The sequence below is a fragment of the Diabrotica undecimpunctata genome, chromosome 9, assembly GCF_040954645.1.
Source record: "Diabrotica undecimpunctata isolate CICGRU chromosome 9, icDiaUnde3, whole genome shotgun sequence".
NCBI classification, from domain to species: Eukaryota; Metazoa; Arthropoda; class Insecta; order Coleoptera; family Chrysomelidae; genus Diabrotica; species Diabrotica undecimpunctata.
Window position 1 is genome coordinate 34517779 of NC_092811.1, and position 20902 is coordinate 34538680.

Consider the following 20902-nt stretch of genomic DNA (forward strand, 5'->3'; position numbering starts at 1 on the left):
CCAGCTGGGGCATCTTGTATCATCATTTCCTTGAAATAAACTCTGGGAAATACCGTGGCCGGAGGTAAGGCATAACCACCAGCACAAATGATACTGCAGGTCGTTACAAGAACCCCTCTATCCCCACTAGTACATTGAAAGACCTGTTTCATACCTTTTTTGGCAAAATTTTAGGAGGAGCAACTTAATTCTGGATGCCTTTTCCTGAAGCCAAAATACCACTCTCTACCTGCCATTTTTTGTTCTTTCCAATTATTAGGGATTTCCTTATTGTTTTTTATTGCTGACTCAAACGCAAGCTTGCGGCATTCCAGTGAAGTAAGTCCATAGCACCTCTTTGCAGAGGTCAAAATATAGTCAACTAAGGTTTTTTTTTCATCATGTGTAAAAATTAACCTCACATCATATTTGGGACGAAAAACAGTGTCTGAATCGGGGTTCGCTTTAACTTTGCGTACATACCTAAAATTAAAGAAAAACTATTTTTAGAAATGAAAAATAGTGCATCATACAACAGAAAAAGTTACTTAAATGCATCTGATTTCTTACCTAAACAAAGTAACATAGACAACACCTTGTAATTCTGTTGCTCGTCTTATAGGCAGATTTTCTTGGACAACGAGACGCACAGCTGCTTTCATCTGCTCTTGACTGAAAGTGCCAATGTTTGTTTTGCGCTTACGGTTACGAGCCATCTTAAACTTGGATGACAAGTAAAAAATAAATAATTAAAACATTGTTGCATGTGTCATGGGGTACAGTGAAACATGTTTCACTGTGCCCCACATGGACTTGTTTCAATCTGGACCATTAAGCACTTTTCCCAACAATTAACTTAACAACCTAACCTAAAACATTCAAAATGCCGCAAATTTGAGAAATCATCAATCAATTATATACCTTACCCCGCAACGTTCTTAGCAAATATTAAATTAAATAATTGGAGACTTACCGGGTTGAAAATATATCACTTAAAATTTACTTGGAACCAGAAAAACAATATTTTTTTCGTCGCAACAGAACGGCGGATTTACATACACTGAGATTAAAATAACAAGTAGAGGACGGCGGGAACTTCTCTGAAGCGAAGGTTGCGTTGATTTGGAGCGGTATTTGAATTTTAAAATCTCTTTGTTTCAGTGTGGAACATGTTTCGCTGTGAAACCCCCTCCCCTACATATATTAGAGAATTGGTTGACAAAATGGGAAATTAAAGTGAACATTGAACATCTACAACAATGCACCTGTCTACGAGTTAGTCTAAACAACGCCCCTATTTCTGCTAGAAATGTAGAGAAATATCTTGGGTTGCATTTGGACCAAAAGCTCACTTAAAAGCAACAGATTAAGCCAAAAAAATCAGGTCGATATAAAATTAAAACAAATGAATTTGTTATTTGGCAGAAAGTCACAGCTGTCATTGAGAAACAAAATACTGCTTTAAAAAGTCATACTAAAACCAATATGGATTTATGGCGTAGAATTGTGGGGCAGTAGCAAACCTTCAAATACAAAAATTTTGCACACCTTCCAATCAAAAACATTGCGTATGATAGTGAAGGTCTCTTGGTATGTAAGCAATGCAACCATCTACAATGAGCTAGGAGCACCAACTGTAAAATATGTCATATCACTTCACGCCAACAAGACCAAAATTCGTAATTCAACGCACCACAACCAAATAATCAGTGAATTATATCAGCCACCAATGGAGGATCAAAGACTAAATAGGTCTTGACCAAAAGATCTGGTTACAGAAGTGAATACAATATTGTGATCACATTTACTAATTAATAATTAAAAAAAAATGTTTGTATTTTGAGAACGATTTTCGAAGTGGAAATTGAAACGTCAATAAACGTACTTTAACCTTTAATTGTGGCTTATTCCCATTTAAATAGTAATTTCTAAATACATTTTGGGCATTCGATTTTTTTGTTTATAGAATAAACCTTCATGCCATATTTTGTCGAAAGCCTTAGATACATCTAAAAAGATTCTAGAACAGACTATCTTTTCTTCTAATGATTTCTACAACTTTGTTATTCCAACATAATCAAACTTTTTTCCCTCTTCTTACTTTACGGCACTTCAGGTATATTTCAATTATATTTACATTCTTTTTGTTTATTTTATTAGATAGTATATATGTGAAATGTATTTAATGTTTTTCTATTTGACAGACTAGCGATATTGCCTTAAACATGCGAAAACTGTGGAAATCTATGAAAGAAGCCCAAGAACAAGGCCAATTGCTTAATCAACGGCAAAAACTCTTTGGAGTTCCTGTTGTGCCGTGGGACAACCTCATCAGACTTATGAAGGAATTCGAACCTTACAAAAATTTATGGGGAGGAGCATCAGGTAAGAAATACGCGCTTTTTAATTTATAGATTTCCCTTGCTGAGCTGACTCCAAAAATGTATAACTTGTTGCATAAATTCATTATTAGCTAAATAAACAACATTATTACAAATTCCCGAAACAGATCGATTATTAATTTTAATTTACTATTTTTGCAAATTATAATCCAATATACAGGGTGAACCACCTTCGTATGAGGACGTCATAACCATTTTTTTTAAAGGAACTCCCTTTTTTCAATTTATATTATTTCCTTTGATTAGCTGATTCCACAAATGAATAAAACGTAGCTTAAAATTGGTACAGGGTGGCAAAAATTACATACTATTGTACAACTACTTAACTATTATGTAATTATTGTGATACATAAACAAAACAACAAAAATAAACACAAGAAAATCTACAGTAAATGTTCAAATTGTTTCCCATTGATTGTGAGACTATGACTGACCGGCCATTACTTTCGTCTTTAACATTCTGTAGCATAGCGGGTGTTATGTTCTTTATTTCTAGTCTAATTCAATCTTGTAGTTGACGGATATTATCAGGTTTATTTATGTAGACTTTATATTTTAAATAGCCCCATAAAAAGAAATCTAATCTGAGTTCAAATCAGGTGATCTATGGGTTCATTCCACTGGTTTCCCCTTCTTTCTATCAACCGTTGAGAAAAAGTTCTGTTTAAAAATTCGCGCACAGTTACTGCGAAATGTGGCGGTGCACCATCTTGTTCAAACCAGATTCTGCGGTCTAAATTAGTGGGTATTTGTATATCAGGAAAAAAAATGGATAATATTAGGAATTATAATGTATTTTGTAGGAAATCCAGATATAATGCTTCTGTTAAACTTTTATCAAAAAAATATGGACCAATAATTGTATCTCTTACAATACCAGTCCATACGTTCGTTTTTTGTGGTTTTTGCGTATGGAACACTTGCATTCAGTGTGGATTTTCATCAGACCAAGAAGGGTGTTTTATTGGTTAACATGATGTCGCCAAAGTGACCAATCACGACACAGATTGTCACTTTGGCCGGCCAATCACAAAGCTCGTTATTAACTGCTTTGTCATTGGCCTCACGGCAGAAGATTGTTGCGAATTCTCAAACACTAAGTGTATAAAAAAGTAGCACATCTTCCGATCGGGATCTAGTCGTCAGATACTACTAGTTCCGCTAGACCCTGTTGGCCTGGTGTCACTACCACACTACTTTGAGTTTTATTATTAATCCAGTAACCTAATATCGTGGAAGACGTCGAATAAAAGAAGACTTCATCCATTTTAGAAGATAAACCTTTGAAGCAGAAGAACCGGCGTGTTGACTACGAACGCTCCCTGCCAGTAAGACACGGCCTTTTAAAATAGAAAAGACAGTGATCTTAGAACTATTTTAAACTGTGTCGAACTGACCAAAGCGTTTTTTGGGACCTTTAACGATAAAGAGCGAATAAAGGCCACAATTAGGCTTATAATTGCTTTTCCGATCAGTGTTCAAGCTATAACCCTTCGTCACCAGAAACTTTAATGTAAATAGTAACCGTCCTTACAGGATCAAAAAATACTGTTTACGCGAAAGGTTTACACGAAGCGACGGAGAGTAGGAAGAGTCGAAACTGCCGGCATTCTTGTGCCTCTCTCGAGGAGAGGGAACGCGGCTACACAGGAAGTGAGAAGGCCGGTATCTCTGTGGAACTCGAGGCATATACCACGCAACAGAATACTAACATATACATTTAAATCCAAATCCAATCCCGTTTAACTCCACAAACACGAGGATGGAACCAAAGAATTTAAGATTCTTCTCAAAAGCGGCGGTCGTAGAGCGTGAAGAGACCCCAGAGAACTTGTAGTACCCTACAGCGTACGACAATGACTGTTTGAATAAAACTTTACCTCGTCCGAAAATAAAACGTTATTAATGAAATTGTTGGGTTGGTTTAGAATATACCCGCACAATTCAGTTCTTCGGTTAAAGTCGTCTTCAGCCAATTCATGGATATAACGTACTGTATAAGGACGGTATTTTACCTGTTTAAAAACATTTGAGAATACTTTCTAACATTTTTGCCACTCTGTACCAATTTGAAGCAACGTGTTATGCATTTTTGGAATAACCTCAGCAAAGGAAAATCTATAAAAGAAAATGGGGATTTCATTAAAAAAATGGCGATGACGTCGTCATACGAAGGTGGTTCACCCTGTATATTAGATTATAATTAAAACAAATAGTAAATTAAAATCAAAAATCGAACTGTTTCCCAAATTTGTAATAATTGAGTTTATTTAGCTAATAACGAATTTGTGCGTTATGATGGACGCACGTGCATTTTTTGCTACCCATTTTGAAGCAACGTGTTATACATTTTTGTTTATAAATTGAGGAAAAAAGGAAAAGAAGGGGGTTCCATTAAAAAAAGATGATGACGTCATCATACTAAGCTGGTTCACCCTGTATATTAAATTATAATTTGAAAAAATAGTAAATTGAAATTTAAAATCGACCTGTTTCGGGAATTTCTAATATTGTTTTACTATATGTATATAAGAAAAAGGTTAATGCGAGTTAATAGTAAAATAAAGGTAACAGGTATCGGCATAGCTCGCTACAAAGCAAAAAAAATATAATAAAATATTTGTATAAGATGGAAGGCAACCGTATATACGTATTTCTGACTATTGGTCGTCTTCAGTACGGTGCAGCCAAGTTAGAAAGGGAGCATATTAACTTGGGAAAGGATCACTACAGGAACAATGCGACCAATTTGTGGCAATAATTTGTGGCATTATTGCCACAAATTGGTCGCATTGCTCCTGTAGTGATCCTTTCCCAAGTTAATATGCTCCTTTTCTAACTGTAGGGGTCATAACCATTAAAACCAATAATGGTTATGACCCCTACATCCAGTTCACTATAGAGAGGCAAGATGGCAATTGGTCCGTCCCCTTTCCCGACATAAGGATGATCAGGGAAAACAACAACATTAAAATAGATTGGTATCAAAAACCGACCCATTCTGGTAGATACCTTAACTACCACTCATACCATAATAATTCTACCAAAGTCAACTTAATCAAACAGATGAAAAATAGAGTAATAAAACTATCAGATCCTTCATTTCATACAAAAAACCTACAAATCCTACAGAAACTTTTTATTTCAAACGCTTATCCAACACCATTAGTGAATAAGATTTTGTTTAATACTATCCATAACGAAGATATTTCACCTTCCTTCGCGACTAACAATGCTGATCCTGATGTCTTAAGTGGGAACCCAGTCTCGGATACTCCTATCAACAAATATTTTTCATTACCTTATTTCAGAGATATCACTCCGGGGTTAACAAGGATTCTGAAAAGTGTTGAAAATAGCTTTGGTAATAATAATAACAACATTAAACTTAATGTGACTTGTAGATCAGCCCTAACAATTAATAATCTTTATTCTAAGATAAAAGATAAGACTCCCATAGATAGGCTCAGTATCATTGTCTACAACATTCCATGTCTCTCTTGCAACAATTCCTACATCGGTCAAACATCTCAATTATTGAAATCACGTATTACACTACACAAAAGTGATTCTCGACTTCACCCTGACTGTTGTGCATTAGCCAAACATGTCCATTCCACTGGTCATCTCATGGACTATACGAACACTACAATTCTCCACCGTGAGAACAATAAATCTAAAAGAGAGTTCATTGAAATGTCTTATATTTTCCTTAACGGTTTCTCCATTAATGTTTAGAGTGACATTAAGAATCTAAGCGATATATACCACTTCTTACTTAAATCAGATACCAAGAACAATACAACATCACAGATAACTAACTTGACTGATATATCCATTAACAACTAACCTACCTTTATAATTAATTTTCATTAACTAAAGAAGATAACATTCCCTTGCTTTTCTTAGATACATCTCAATAAGATATAATAATACATGAACAATAGAATATAACTAAATAAAGAAAATCAAAATAATATTTCCCTATACTGGGATTTAATTTCATTCGTTTTTACCAATGAACCTTAACGATATAAAGATTCATAAGAACTACTGAATTTGTCAGCGCTTGCGTTCTGGCTAAAACAGAACCTCACTTTTAAACTTTCTAAAAATCAAAAATTTAGTTATTGCCGACAATTCAAAGAATTACCTCCTTTTAAATGTAGTTACATTGGTTTTTTCGGTTAACCTTGGGTAAACCCTTGCCTGTTAAGTTCAAAGCTACCATACATTTCAAACCTTAAAAAAAAACTTTTTTTGCACATAGTAACAAAAAACACCACTATGTTACTAGCAAAGTTTTTTAATATTCTAACTCTACAATTCTAAGTTACGGTAAGATCAATATTGTTTTAATAGATAATATATGGTAGCTAATTATAATTTATTCTCTTTCAGCCCTGAAGAAGCCAAATTAATTCTCTTTGGCGAAAACGTTCGGCGAAACAATTGATACTCATTAGAGTCTTTCTTGCAGATTTCCCCAATATTTAAGGGTTTACTATTTAACTTATCTGCAAAAATTAAATTTCTTTTCTATATATATATATATATATATATATATATATATATATATATATATATATATATATATATTTCCTACCAATAAACAACTAGAAAATACAAAAGTATCTCTCGGAACTAATGATATTTGCTTAACTTTTTTCACCAATCATTAGTCAAACATTTTTTCCCCCTTGGAATTTTTACGTTGTTTGAAAAAAGGTGTTTTCCTAGATATTTGACCAGCCTTATTCCGGCTATAAAAACTCAATGATATCCTCTTCGAGTGATTGGATTCATTTTGTTAAATTGCTTTTTCATCCAGGGTATATTGGTTTTTTTTCATCACATCCCTTTAGGTAGTTAGAAGCAATACAGAAAATATATAAAAAAAATCGGATTTCGACGATGTATATTTTTCGGAGAAGCATTAATTAATAAATTCACCTAAATTAAAAAAAAAAACTGTTTATAAAAGTAACTAACTATCTTTCGGGCCGTTTAAAGTGGAACATTTAATATTTTGTATATTTTTTAGTTAAAACATAAAAATACTCGTGGACATATATTATACATTTAAAAGTACATAACTGTAAAATGATATTTATTGCAAGATAGTTCTCTCGATTGCATGAAATCAATTTTATCTTAAGGATCATCATCATCATCCAGCCTTCTCCGTCCAAAGTTGAACATGGGCTTCTCCTAATTTCTTGCAGTTCTGTTGGTCTTGAGCTTCGTGGAACCAATTTCCAAGGATTCAGGAATATACAGCTTGGTTTTTGCCAACTTTCTAGGAGACAATCAGAATAAAAGTAATTTTTTGTTTACTAGAACAAAACCTTATCTCGAAATAAAACATTAAAAGTTTCTCCAACTAATCGCTTTTTTAAATTTGCTATCTGAAACAACTATTATCCCTGATAACACCTAACGCTTTGTTTATTTAAGCCCCAAATTTCCAGGACCTATTATTAAAACGTCCGGGTGTAATTACTTATAAGCTTCTTTCTAAATTTTTTAATGTTTATCAATACAAATTGTTCTTATAAGTTAGATCTCCATAAAAGTCCACTCTTCTTCGAACACTTCTTAATGCTAAATTATTTTATTTACACATTTATCATATACAGGACATTGAAAATTTATAGTCCCGTGGTCTTTCCATAAAAATTATTTTATTTTTAAGTTAATTTTGTACTACAACAGTATATAGGTAAACCTATGTGTTTTCCTAATGTAATCTTTACTTTTTTGTGGTCAAGTCTGTGTTTTGTGTAAAATTGCCTAGAAAGACCTTTAGGCGTAAATGTATATGAGAGTTATCAATCCTTATTAAAAAAAATTAATAAGAATAATAAAAAAGAAATTAAAAAAAAAAGAAAGTAGGATAAGTAGGATAAGGAATATTAAGTATAGGAAATTATGATTGTAAAATAAATGAGTAAAATCGGTGTACCGGCAAGTGAGCCTTACAGGCCTCCTTGTCATATACCTCCAAGAAAAAAAAATATTTTCACTTTTACGATTAAAAGTAATAGTAATAAAGTTGTAAACAATTTAATTTGCTACAAATAATATCACACATAAATTCCTGTAGGGTTGCTAGTTTACGAGATTCCGCCTGAAATTTTTTTGGACATCTCCTACATTCATATGTGGTGATATTTTTAAATCCACAACCATGACAAAACTTTCTCTTGGGTTTATTGCACACTTGAAAAGTATGGCTTTTCATGTTGCAGTTCCAACATGTAGCAGATGAAGTAAGAACTCAACAGAAAATTTGCTGCGAGACGAAATAGTAAGAGCAGATTCAAATCTCTTACAATACTTTGTAAGATCTGCAACTGATTCCACATCCTGGAAAGCAACAGCCTTGACAGATCTTCAGGAAGAAGACCATTAATGATTTCATCCACTTTTTCAAATTCAGGAATTGATTTTGAAAAGCGGAGCATTAAAGACTCCATATAAGAAATATATACAGAGACCAGTTGACTAACAGACTGTTTTGTGGAACGTATTTGTTCTCACAAATTTCTTTCATAGTTATATGGTAAATAAGTTTTCTTTAAGGAAGCAACTAATTCAGACCATGAATTGAAAGAGTTTTTTTTGTGAAATTATTATGCCACCAAGTAAAAGCAGTACCTTCAAATAAATCTCCTGTGGATATGAATAAATTTTCATCGGTGCAGTTCCTAAAAAATTTTAAAATTTCAGTTTGTTCCAGAAATTGATTTAGAGGTTCCTTACCAGAAATTTTTTTAAGACCCTATTGATAAAGGAAAAAAGGAAAACAGGTGATGTTACATATTAAGAATAATTGAGGTTTACTTTATCAGGAGTAGAAGCAACATATTGGTCTACAATATTAGACAAATTAGCCTCTAATTTTAACAAATCAAAGCGGATAGATTTTTTCAATTTTTCTTTATTTACAAAAGTTTGCTGTAGACGGGAGATCTACCAGACAAATGAGTTAAACGAGAACTAAAAGCTTTGAATCTGTTATCAGATTTTGTACCTGAATAATTATATACAAGACTTACTAGATCAGAAAAGGAAGCTAAAGCTTGCTGGTAATCAACATCGAAAGATAAATTGGCCTAAATATCTGAAAAACTACGGTTACTGGCTTCCTAAGAAAGAAGTCCCCTAAAAATCTTTCGTTTTTCCTCTACTGTACTTGGGACAGAGACATCCCTAATGATGATTTCGTATGATAATTTATCTGTCTTTATATGTTTAGGTAGCATCTTGAAAAAATAATTTAAAAAAATAAAGAAAGTATTTCAAGTACGCTATCCACAAAAACTGGTTAAGTTAAAAAAACCATTTAAATCAATATAAAAGTACCATCATATAAAAATATGTAAAAATATCTGAGTATTAAATATAAATATAAAATATATAATTAAATGTCGTCACACACTATTCCCGTGTTCAACCAATAGGTTTTAACGGGTAATGAGTAAATGTTTGTTTGATTTTTGAGTGACAAATGTAAAATTAATATGTATGTAAAAAATGTATTTTTTCTTGTATATTGTAATCAATAAACATCCAGATTTAGCCATACGGCTCACATTCCCTCTAAGGGGAAAATTCACTCATCCCTGATACCTACGGTATCAAAAGGATTGAGCTATGGTGGGACTCTTTCCGTGTTATCGAGCCCTAGGTGACTTGGTATGCTGGAGTACATCCCAAAAATTTTCGTACACATCTGGACGATGAGAGAAGTACAGCTTTCTGCATGGTCTTGTAGAGATGTTCATTCAGACCTAGCTTTCTTATGTTTCTAGGAGGTTCTTCGGAATTATTCCAGTAGTAGAGAGAATAATAGGTATTGTCTAGGTACTTTCCATTCTCCACTGTCTTCGTATTTAAATTTCCAGATCCCTGTATTTGGAGAGAAATTTTCGTTTTATTTAATACGAAGATTATTGTTGTTGGGTATCTCCACATTAATTAGTGTTGTTTGTCTCTTTAGTTTATTAACTAGTATGAGATCTGGTCTATTATGTGCCACTGTTTGGTCTGTGAGCACAGTGCGGTCCCAGTATAGCTTGTAGTTATCATTCTCAAGTATATTTTCAGGAACATATTGATAATATGGTAGATGGTTTGTTTGGATAAGTCCCAGTTTGATGGCTATCTCTTGATGAAGGATCTTTCCTACTGAGTCGTGCCGTTCTTTATATTCAGTTGCAGCAAATGCCTGGCAGCCCCCGGTAAGGTGTTGGATGGTTTCTTGAGCGTGACATCTATATCGGCATTTGACATTTTGGACCTGAGGGTCTTGGTATAACCTGATCCTGAATGGCGAGTAATGAACCCTCCGTTTCAGAGATCAACTTTCCTGATGTCAGCCAATAGTTCTACGTTTTATTGTCGACGTGGTCTTGACTGACCTCATTAGGATGTCGCCCGTGAAGAGGTTCACCCATCCAGGTGCGCATTTTTTCGTTCTTAGTAAGATGGTTTATGCGCATTTCTGGTTCCCTCAGTTTGATCGGTGTTATATCATCTACTGCACAAATCGCTTGATGTAAAGTAGATGTCTCAGCCTGCACCTGAAAATAAGTTCTTAAATTAGTAATGTGTTTTTCTAGTTGCTCACTTATATCCATAAGTCCTCCTCCTAAATACCGCGGTAATGTCGTTCTTTCTACTTCACTTCGAGGATGGTGTTTTTGTGCCTTTGTGAGGTGTGTTCGTACTTTTCGCTAAAGATTTTCTATATCCGTATTTGTCCACTTAACAATACCAAATGAATAGTGGTCGGCGGTGACCTTTCCATACGGGTTTACTTTATCTATAATAGCAACCTTGAGATGTCTTAAGGTAGCTTCCGCGAAGCTTTGGAAAGGCGCAGCGGTGTTTCCACCACCGCGTGACTTCTTATGCTTTCTCGGCGTGCCCTCTGTGGAGGTACTTGGGCGAAGGCGCTTCACAGCGGGGGCTGTTGGTTCCTGTCCACTTTTGGAGGTGGAACCGTTGTCAGCCTTCGATGTGGGCATCTTCACCTTTATTTTGGGAGGGGCTGGAGAGGGATGAGCTGCTCCCGTGGGTGCTTTTCCCATCGCCTCTCTGGCCTTCTTCCTTCTTTTTGCCTCGGCACCGCTAATTCTGTGGCTTTTTGGCCGGTTTTCCCAAGGTGGTCCTTGTCCATCCTCCGCTTGGGCCGAAGCTTGAGGTGAACATTGCTGTTCATCCTTAGCTCCGGCTTCAGACTGAGGTGAACGTTTTGGTCCAGCCTCCGGTTGGGCCGAGATTGGAGGTGAACATTGCTGTCCATCCTTATCTGCGGCTTCAGACTGAGGTGAACGGTTTGGTCCAACCTCGGAATTTCGTTTTGGTTTTTTGTTTTGCGTATTCATGTTGTTCCCACGAGTAGCTAGGGAAAGCTTGGTCGCCCCTGGCAGAGCCCCGCATTACCAGGGGAAGGCTTTATACAGTGGGGTTTGCCTGGTTCCCCAGGGGGATCGTTCACGACCACATAAAACCCTGTGGTCATACAGCCATCGGCACGATTACCTCACACCTTAGCTTGGGTAGGCTGCTTCTTGGTCGCTTAAACAGTTCTTCCATTCCTAGTCTCTCGAATACCTGGGAAAGATTCCCAGATACCCCAGAGGGCCATGTGGTGACGGGAACTGTTCTAGCGTGGTCGTTTCACACCTTTCTATACTTCCCATTCACTAGGCCTAGCCCGTTTATAGGGGGTACCTTCATTCAACAGAGAGCTCCTTATTAGGGAGATCCCATTCATTCACACACACATACTTGTTCCACTTCCTACGCCAGACTACAGCCCTATCTGAACAGTCAGCTTAAGCCTCCGAACCAACGTCAAAGTCCTGCAGCCCCTATCGGAGGACCCTGATCGGGTAAAAGGAAGGGGAGAAAGAAAGAAAGAAAGGAATTAATAAAGAAATTAAAATAAAATAATTATTTAAATATAAATTGATAAAGATGTGACGTTTATAACGTTACAAAAATACACGCCAAGACGTATATCAATAAACTTTTCAAGTTTATAGACGAATGTAAATAAAAATTTGAAATATATCAAAAGTTTTGTGACAAAAAAATCATCAAAAAAGGCCATCTTTCTCTACATTAACATACACACAAAATGAAAAAGGAGGAACTATTATACCTTCCAATTTAATTATGAGACCAGACAGAAATTTCTAGTTTTGTTACGAGAAAGCAATTTTTAGACACCCTTTATACTATGTAGTTATTATATTTACATAAAATCTCTAAAGAATAATTAAATTTTCGCGTCAAAAGAAATTCTCTCCCACTCTTTACATCCTGTATTTTATTTGTTCCTTGAAACGTAATTAAAGAGAGCATTGTGCTTTTTACTACTTTTTACTTGAACATCAACATCCGTTGGAAAATTTCCTCGCTCTTTAAAATTTTCTTTTAAAAAACTTTTCAACTTGGGAGTAGTTAATTTCTATACATTTTTGTATTTACGTCAATGGAGATAATTATCGAGAAAGTTAGGTCAACAATACTCTGCTCTGAGGAGTTCAAGTAAATAAATCTTTCGTGCAATTCTTGGTGTAGTTTTATGTAAGAACGAGGCTGCTATTGTTATATAGTCCTCTCTCTCTATAAGGATATGCAAGGGACCGGGAATTTCCATTGTTATAAGGAGAGATCGTTATATAGAGAGAGACAAAATTCGGTACTGTAATATTAATAATACTGTACTAAATAACCTATTTTAATTTAAAAAAATTATCAAATCGAATATAAATAAATTAACATTGTATTCCACATAGATTTATTAACGAATAATATAAGCAATACAGTATAAAAAAATGACTGTACAATTAAAACATGTATACTGTACAATAAAAAAAAAATATGCTACTGTAAAATATATTTAGCCTACATTACCAAAAAAATCTGTCACCTTGGTCTGTCTTCTTTTCCCTTTCCACAGAACTGACCTAACCTTGTCCTGAAGACGCATTGAATCTTCCACAGCACTCATATCGTTTTCCTGGTGGATGAAGAATCTATGCAGTACTTTTGCCGTTTCCAATTCCCGCTGAGGGGTCGAAGCTGGTTCTGGCTCTGCTTCCACATCCGAGTCATTGTTTCCTTCTTCTTCTACACGAACTGCTTGCAGGATGTCCTCGTCAGAAAGTCCAGATGTTGTAGCTACATTTTCATCAACTTCTTCAAAATCTGTTAGCTCTTTCGGTCCGTAGGTGATAGTAAGTTCAAACTGTCTGGCCCAAACATCTAATGGCAGGTCATCTTCATCATCAGTCAATCCTTGATCTTCCAGCCATCCTGCGTATTTGAAGGAATGTTTTATTGTATTGCTCGTCACCTCGTTCCAGGATTTACTAATCATTAGGATGGCGTCAAGAATGTTTAGTTTAAGATCTCCATTATTCTCAACCAATTCCATCAAAAGTCTTCTCCTGTAATGGCTTTTCAAACTCTTGACACTTTGGTCCATGGGCTGAAGGACACTCGTTGTGTTTGCTGGCAGAAAACAGAGTTCGATGTTTTGAAGGTAGCGCAATACAGGATGAGCAGGACAATTGTCTACAAGCAAAAGAATTTTTTTTCCCTTTAAACTCGATATCCCACTTTTTTATCGCTTCTTCAAAAATTGCCGAGGTCATCCACGCACTCTTGTTTGCTTTATAGGTTACCGGTAGATTTTTTGTTTTTAAAGTAACGCGAGTTTTTCGACTTCCCTATCACTAACAATTTTTGCTTCACCGAACCTGTTTGTTAGCGGCCACTAAAACTGTAATGCGTTCCTTAGAGAGCTTTCCACCAACGCACTTTTCCAATTTAAATTTTAAAGTTCTGTTTGGTGTCATTTTAAAAAAAAATCCAGTCTCATCCGCATTGAAAATGTCATCTGACGCATATCGTGCCTTCAGTCCAGCCACACGTTTTCTAGCCAATCATCCGTTATGTTTTTGTTAACATCGCGAGCCTCTCCGCTGATTTGCCTGTAGTTGATCTTGTGCCGCAGCTTCCGCTTGCTCAGCCAACCCTCAGATGCCTTGAAATTCTCAATTCCAAGTTCAGTTGCAAAAAACTCAGCTTTTGTCCTGACCACAGGCCCACAAAGTGGAATATGGTTCATACGCTGCTGCTGGAACCACTGAAGCATAGCGCGATCTAAATCTTCGTGGTGAGGTTTCCGCAACTTTTTCCTGCTACCGCCCTCCATCTTCGCTTTAAGCCTTTTCTGTCCTTCCATATCGTAGCCACAGTTGACTGAGACAGCCCCGTCCGGCGAACGACATCCGATTGTTTTTCACCTTTCTCTATTGCTCAAGTTATCGATAACTTTTCCTCCACCGAGAGCACTTTACGCTTTTTCGAAAACATGTTGACTGTTGACACACTAAGACACAACTCAAACTGGAAATAAAAAGTCGTCAATAGGTACGCCGCCCGAACAATAAACGTCAGTCACTTAATTCTCTGATAAGAAAGAGTAGAATGGGTGGCCGCATTCCTTAAGCGCAGAACAATTACCTTGCCACTCGTGACTCAGGTAGTCTGAACTTTAAGCACAATAACACATTTGTCATCAACTATTGAACGCTAAAAAATTATCGCTATAAAGAGAGAACGATATCGGTATAGAGAAAGAATTAATACATTGTTCTTATGACAAACCAACCAACGTTTACTATTTTCATCGTTATAGAGGAATTATCGTTATATAGGGAATCGTTATAGAGAGAGAATACTGTAATATGGAAAAAAAAGTATTTATAATTAAAAGAAGCATTTATTATTGAGAATATAATTACTGTTTGTTTTTAATATTTCCAGGAATACACATTATATATATATATATATATATATATATATATATATATATATATATATATATATATCGAAAACAGGAGTATCCAATATAAATAAGGATCACTCGAAGAGTGGTGGGTTTTTCGGTCAAAAAAGACAAATAAGTTAGCTACTTCATTTATTTATTTGAAGACGTTTTGCTCTCTAATCAGAAAGCATTATCAGTTCATCTAAAAAGTACAATAGAAAAATTGTGCTTTTTCACAAAGCACACTTAAGTGAGTGTTATACCTCTATAGTTTTCGCACTCCGTTTTGTCTCCTTTTTTATAGATAGGACAAATAAGAGCACTATTCCATTGTTTCGACATTTCTTCCTTTTGCCAAATTGTAAGTGTCAAGTGAAATATCCTTTCCTTCAATCTTTCGCCACCTTTCTTAAAAATCTTAGCTGAGATACCACTTTCTCCTGCACTTTTGTTATTTTTTAGGTCTCTTATTATTCCATTGACTTCATTCAGAGTTGGTTCCATGCACGCCCCTTCTTCATCTTCTTGCCAATTCTCATTTCCCTTAAGTTTCTCTTGTTGTTCTGTATTTAATAGATCTTCGAAATATTCCTCCCATCTGTTTCCTAGAAGTTGTTTCACCTAGAAGTAAGCCTTCTTTGTTTCTGCAATACTGTGGATTATTATTTGTAGTTTCTCTGGATTTTTTAACTTCTTGGTAGAAACTCTTTACCTCTTTATTTATGTAGGCTTCTTCTATATTTTTCAATTGTTTTTCTAGCTGTTTTTTTTCTTTTTTCTGCAAATTCTTTTCATTTCTCTTCTTCTTGCCCCATAGTTTTCGATCGTATTTCGGGTATTTTCTTTATCTCTTTGCAGTTTTGGCCTGTTTCTTCTTGTCAAAACATTTCTACATTCTTCATCAAACCAGTCTTGCCGTCTTTTTATATGCTCTCTTCCTATACACTTTTCTGCTGCTTCCGACATGGCTGTCTGTATGGTCTACCATTCTTCATTCTTCTTCTAATGGCGCTACAACCCTTTGTGAGTCTTGGCCTGCTTAACAATGTTCTTTCATTCTGCCTGTCGGATACTTTCCTTCGCCACTGCCTGATGTTCATGGTTTTAAGATCCCTCTCTACGTCGTCTATCCATCTTTTACGGGGCCTCCCTCTTGTTCTGTTTTACTTCGGGCTTCCATCTCTGGACTACTTTTACAGCTCGATTATCTGGCATTCTTTCTAGGTGACCAAGCCAGTTTAGTCTTTGTGATTTCACAAATCTGACAATATCTGCGCTCTGCATTAGTTCATCCAGCTCGTGGTTCATTTTAATTCTCCACGAACTATCGCTGCATTGGGTTTGCCCAAATATCTTCCTTAGTATTTTGCGCTCAAATATTCTCAGTTGATTTTCATCAGTGGTTGAGAGGGTCCACGTTTCACATCCATATGTGACCACTGGTCTAATTACTGTTTTGTAGATTCTCAGCTTAGACTCACGATTCAGTAACTTACTTTTCATTAAATCTTTGTATGCATAAAAGCACTTATTACCGCTAAGAATCCGTGCTTGTATTTCTTGACTGATGTTGTTATTGTCATTTATTATTGAGCCTAGGTAGGGAAAAGTGGAGGCATATTTGTAGGTATGGTTGTCTACCTTCAGATTCTCATGTTCATTCGATTTTGTGCACTCCATATATTTTGTTTTGCTTTTATTTATATATAGACCCAAACGTAGCAGCTTCTCGTTTCAGTTCTATGACTTTTTCGCTCAATACCCTTTTGTTGCGGCTTATTATGGCAACATCATCCGCTTATGCGCATATTTGCATAGCTCTTGTATTAATACAGCCGTTTACATCCAGTTTTCTAACAACAGCTTCTAAAGTTAGATTAAAAAGTGTTGTTGATAAGGCATCCCCTTGTCTAACTCCATTTTCAATATCAAAGGCCTGCGTCATATCTCTATCTATTCTCACCATAGCTTTGGAACCCTCCAGAGTCATTCGTATAAGTTTAACCAACTTATTGGGTATCCCTAACATAGATAGTTGCTTTAACATCTTTTGTCGATCTACTCCATCAAACGTCTGTTTGAAATCGATATACAAGTTGTAAATGGGTGTGTTATATTCAACACATTTTTCATGTATACCTCTTAACATATGTATTTGGTCTATAGTTGACCTCTTTGGTCTGAAGCTACATTGGTATTCACCAATAATCTCCTCCGAAAACGATTCCAGGCGGCTATATATAATTCCTGATAATATCTTGTAGATGACATTTAAAACTGTTATGCCCCTATAATTTTTGCAGAGTCGTTTGTCTCCCCCTTTGTACATAGGAAGTATGATTCCCACTTTCCAATCTTCTGGGATGACTTCTAGTGTCCATATGCGGTCGATTAGTTTATGGATACGCCTCCATAGCGCATGTCCACCATTCTTTATCAGTTCTGCAGTTATTCCATCTGTACCAGGTGCTTTGTTATTTTTTAGATGTTTTATGACGTTTATCGTTTCTTCCAATGTTGGTTGCTCAACTAGTTGTTCTGCTGTGTGGTGAATTATCTCTTCATCTTCGTTTTGTTCTTTTTCTGGGTTTAACAGCTCTTGAAAATGCTCCTTCCACCTTTTCATTATTTCCTCTTTCTCGCTGATAATTGCCCCATTTTTGTCCTTGCAAACTGTTGATCTTGTTATGTATCCTTGTGTGCATTGCTTGATTTCCTTGTAAAATTTTCTAGCCTCTCTTCTGTTATTATAATCTGTAATTTGTTGTATTTTTCTATTCAACATTTCTCTCTTTTTCCTTCTGCATATTTTCTTTGCATCTTTTCTGAGTTCTTCATATGCCTTTCGATTCGATCGGGAATCCCTTTGTAGACATTTCTGTCTAGCTATTAGATAGACTGAATTATCTAGTTTTTTATTTATTTCTTCCTGTATTGTGTTTACAACCTGCTTCTCTATTTTATTTAATTTAATCTATTTCTAACAGGTTTGGGCATTATTGGTAGTTTTTGTTTTAGTTTTGCTATAATTAGTGTATGGTCACTGTTGGTAACCTATGTAACTACTGCAATCGATTATTGCCTTATCATGTTTGCTTTCAATTGGGACATGATCTATCTGATTTTTTATTTTTCCATCGGGAGAAGTCCATGTTACCTTCTGAATGTCTTTGTGATCAAACTTTGTGCTAGCTATCTTTATTTTGTTCGCTGTAGCAAATTCTATTAACTTTTTCCCGTTTTCGTTTGATTCCTTATGTAAACTTTATCCCCCTGTTATTCTTGTATATATTTCCTCTTTTCCGACTTTCGCATTCATCTTTTCTAATTTTTCGCGACATTGTCTGCAATTACATTTTCTCCTCATCTTATCATTCCTATATCTAGTTTGTGGATCGAATCGGGAATAGCTCTTACAGTACGAATCGGATTTACAAGGATAGCCATAATTTACCTGACATCTTTTACAATTGCAGACTCTTGCATCTCCTCGTCTTATAGGTGTTGTTGGCCTTGAGTATGGTTGTGTTCTATCCTTAAACAAAAAGCAGTTACCTCGTTTATTTCATTTCACCAACGATTATCTTTATATCGTATTTCTGTATATTCCCTTTTAGAATGCTTAGCTTTTCGTAGAACTTTGTTTTGGTTTCTAAGTCTTTATCTTCAGTGGGCGCATGTAAATTAATAATACTTATCTTTCTATACTTTCCTCTTACTCTCAAGTAACATATTCTGTCTGATATTGGTTGAAAATTTACAACTTCATTGTTTACTTTCTCCGACACCACCTCTTAAACAGTTTGCTCTTTCCTATTTTTATTATCTCATTTCCCAGTTGTTTCGTTTCTTGCAGGGCAAGGATATCTGTTGTACCTATATTGTTCCATAATTTGGTCTAAGTTTCTTAAAACTCACTGCTTATAAGTATCTCTCACATTCCAAGTCCCAATTTTTATTATATTCTTGGATTGTTGCCTTTCTTTTGTGTTTATTTTTCCATTTTCCATGGTCGTATTCCTTTGCTTTAACGATTCGGTACCATATCTCCCCGGTTGTTTTTCTTCTACTAGTTTTGTGGCAATTTTTCTTTGGTATTTTCTTTTAGTTTTTGTTTTTTTTTCATCCCATATCCATTTTTCTTTTGCTGTCAGATCATTATTAATGTAGATGCGATCTTTATAATACTTCAACTTACTTTTTCTATTTCGTATCTCAATTTTATCCGTGAAAGTTTCTGTTTTTACGGCATAGACTGTTTCTCCTATTTTTGTTGCGTTCCTCAGTTTTATTTGCGCCTGCAGTTCTTGTGATATGAATGTTTACATGATTTCTTTTAGTTTTTTAACAACATTTGTATCTTTGTTTAAACCCGATATAATCAAACTTTTCTTTTTACTTGTTTTCTCCAGTTGTTCCACTCAGCCTAGTAATTGTTTCACGGCGTTTTTTTATTTTCTTTTTTCCTCCTTTATCTTTTGTAGTTGTTTATAATTTTCCAATTGTTCTTTTCTTATTTGCTTTATTTCATTCATCATTTCTTCATTTTTTTCCATTAGTTGTTGCATCATTATTGCAGTTTTAATCATGATATCCTCTTTCTCTTCCTTTCTCTCCGTGTCACTTTTAGAAGGCTTTGTAAATTTACTTCTAAAATATTCATCCCAGACTCTTTTTATGCGTTTTGTTTTTTCATCTCTGTCTATTTCGCTTCCTGTTCTTTTGTCACTTCTATTCATTTTCCTATATTATTTAAACTTTTTTATTACGATAACAATTATTATTTATTATTTTAATTTAATTCTAATCTTAACTTTAATCTAATTTATTTTAAGGCTGGATCTGGATTTTTGCAATAAAATTTTGTGGCTTTTATTTTGATATTTTGTTTCTTGTCGGCACTAATTACTTTCTTATCTGCCAAAAACCCAAAAAAAAAACTCGTAGGAATGCCTAAGCGTCGTCGACCCCTTGGACTTAAAACATTCGCCAAAACCAGTTTTTTTAATCTTCTGATGGTATTTCCTTTATTAACCCTAGAACCACAAGGTGGAATTTGCGGAACGGTAGCAACAAGGTGGCGTCATATAAGACCGATAAACTCGCTCTTTATATTTCAATCCCAGTTATTTGTAACTTTAGTTGTTACGGTAAAAAGTGTGTTTAATAGGTATAATTAACATTAGATACTGAAAATAAGATTTATTAACACCAAAGTTATAACAATTATTAGACATCCACAAGGAATCTACGTTCCTGTATTTGGCTGTATACCATATATTAAAAAATTTATTAAAATCCTTTGTAAAAGGTATATATTTAAAAACCCAAACGGGCTGTGTTAGACAGAACGTTTTCGGAATACATCATTCCATCATCGGTGTCTAGGAGTACATGAATGTAGCCACTAAATATATGGGTAAAAACCCGTTAACAAATAATTAGTTACATTTGTTCAATAGTATATCTTATAAATACTTATGATGTTAAAGTTACCGTTGGATTAGGTTACATGGCGACATATGACTCCACGTTGAAGTTGCAAGTCCTGAGACGGTGTGTCTACGAGGACTTTATGGAAGCAACTGATTGAAATGACAATGTTGACAAGTTAGAACGGAAGTCGTAACAGAACAGTCAATATAACTGTATGTGTCTACTT

General features: G+C 35.1%; 1 protein-coding gene across 2 annotated transcripts in view; it reads left to right on the forward strand.

Annotated features, from left to right (window-relative positions):
- The window catches only part of LOC140449818 (dynein axonemal heavy chain 1-like), a 1063244-nt gene that overhangs the window by 135360 nt on the left and 906982 nt on the right, over positions 1–20902 (forward strand). For both annotated transcript variants that reach the window (XR_011951893.1, XM_072543176.1), the window contains exon 14: positions 2184–2364. Coding sequence is in view for 1 of the 2 variants with exons in the window: in XM_072543176.1 (XP_072399277.1) it covers positions 2184–2364 (181 nt within the window). In the remaining variant the exon portion in view is untranslated. The remainder of the gene's footprint in view (positions 1–2183; positions 2365–20902) is intronic.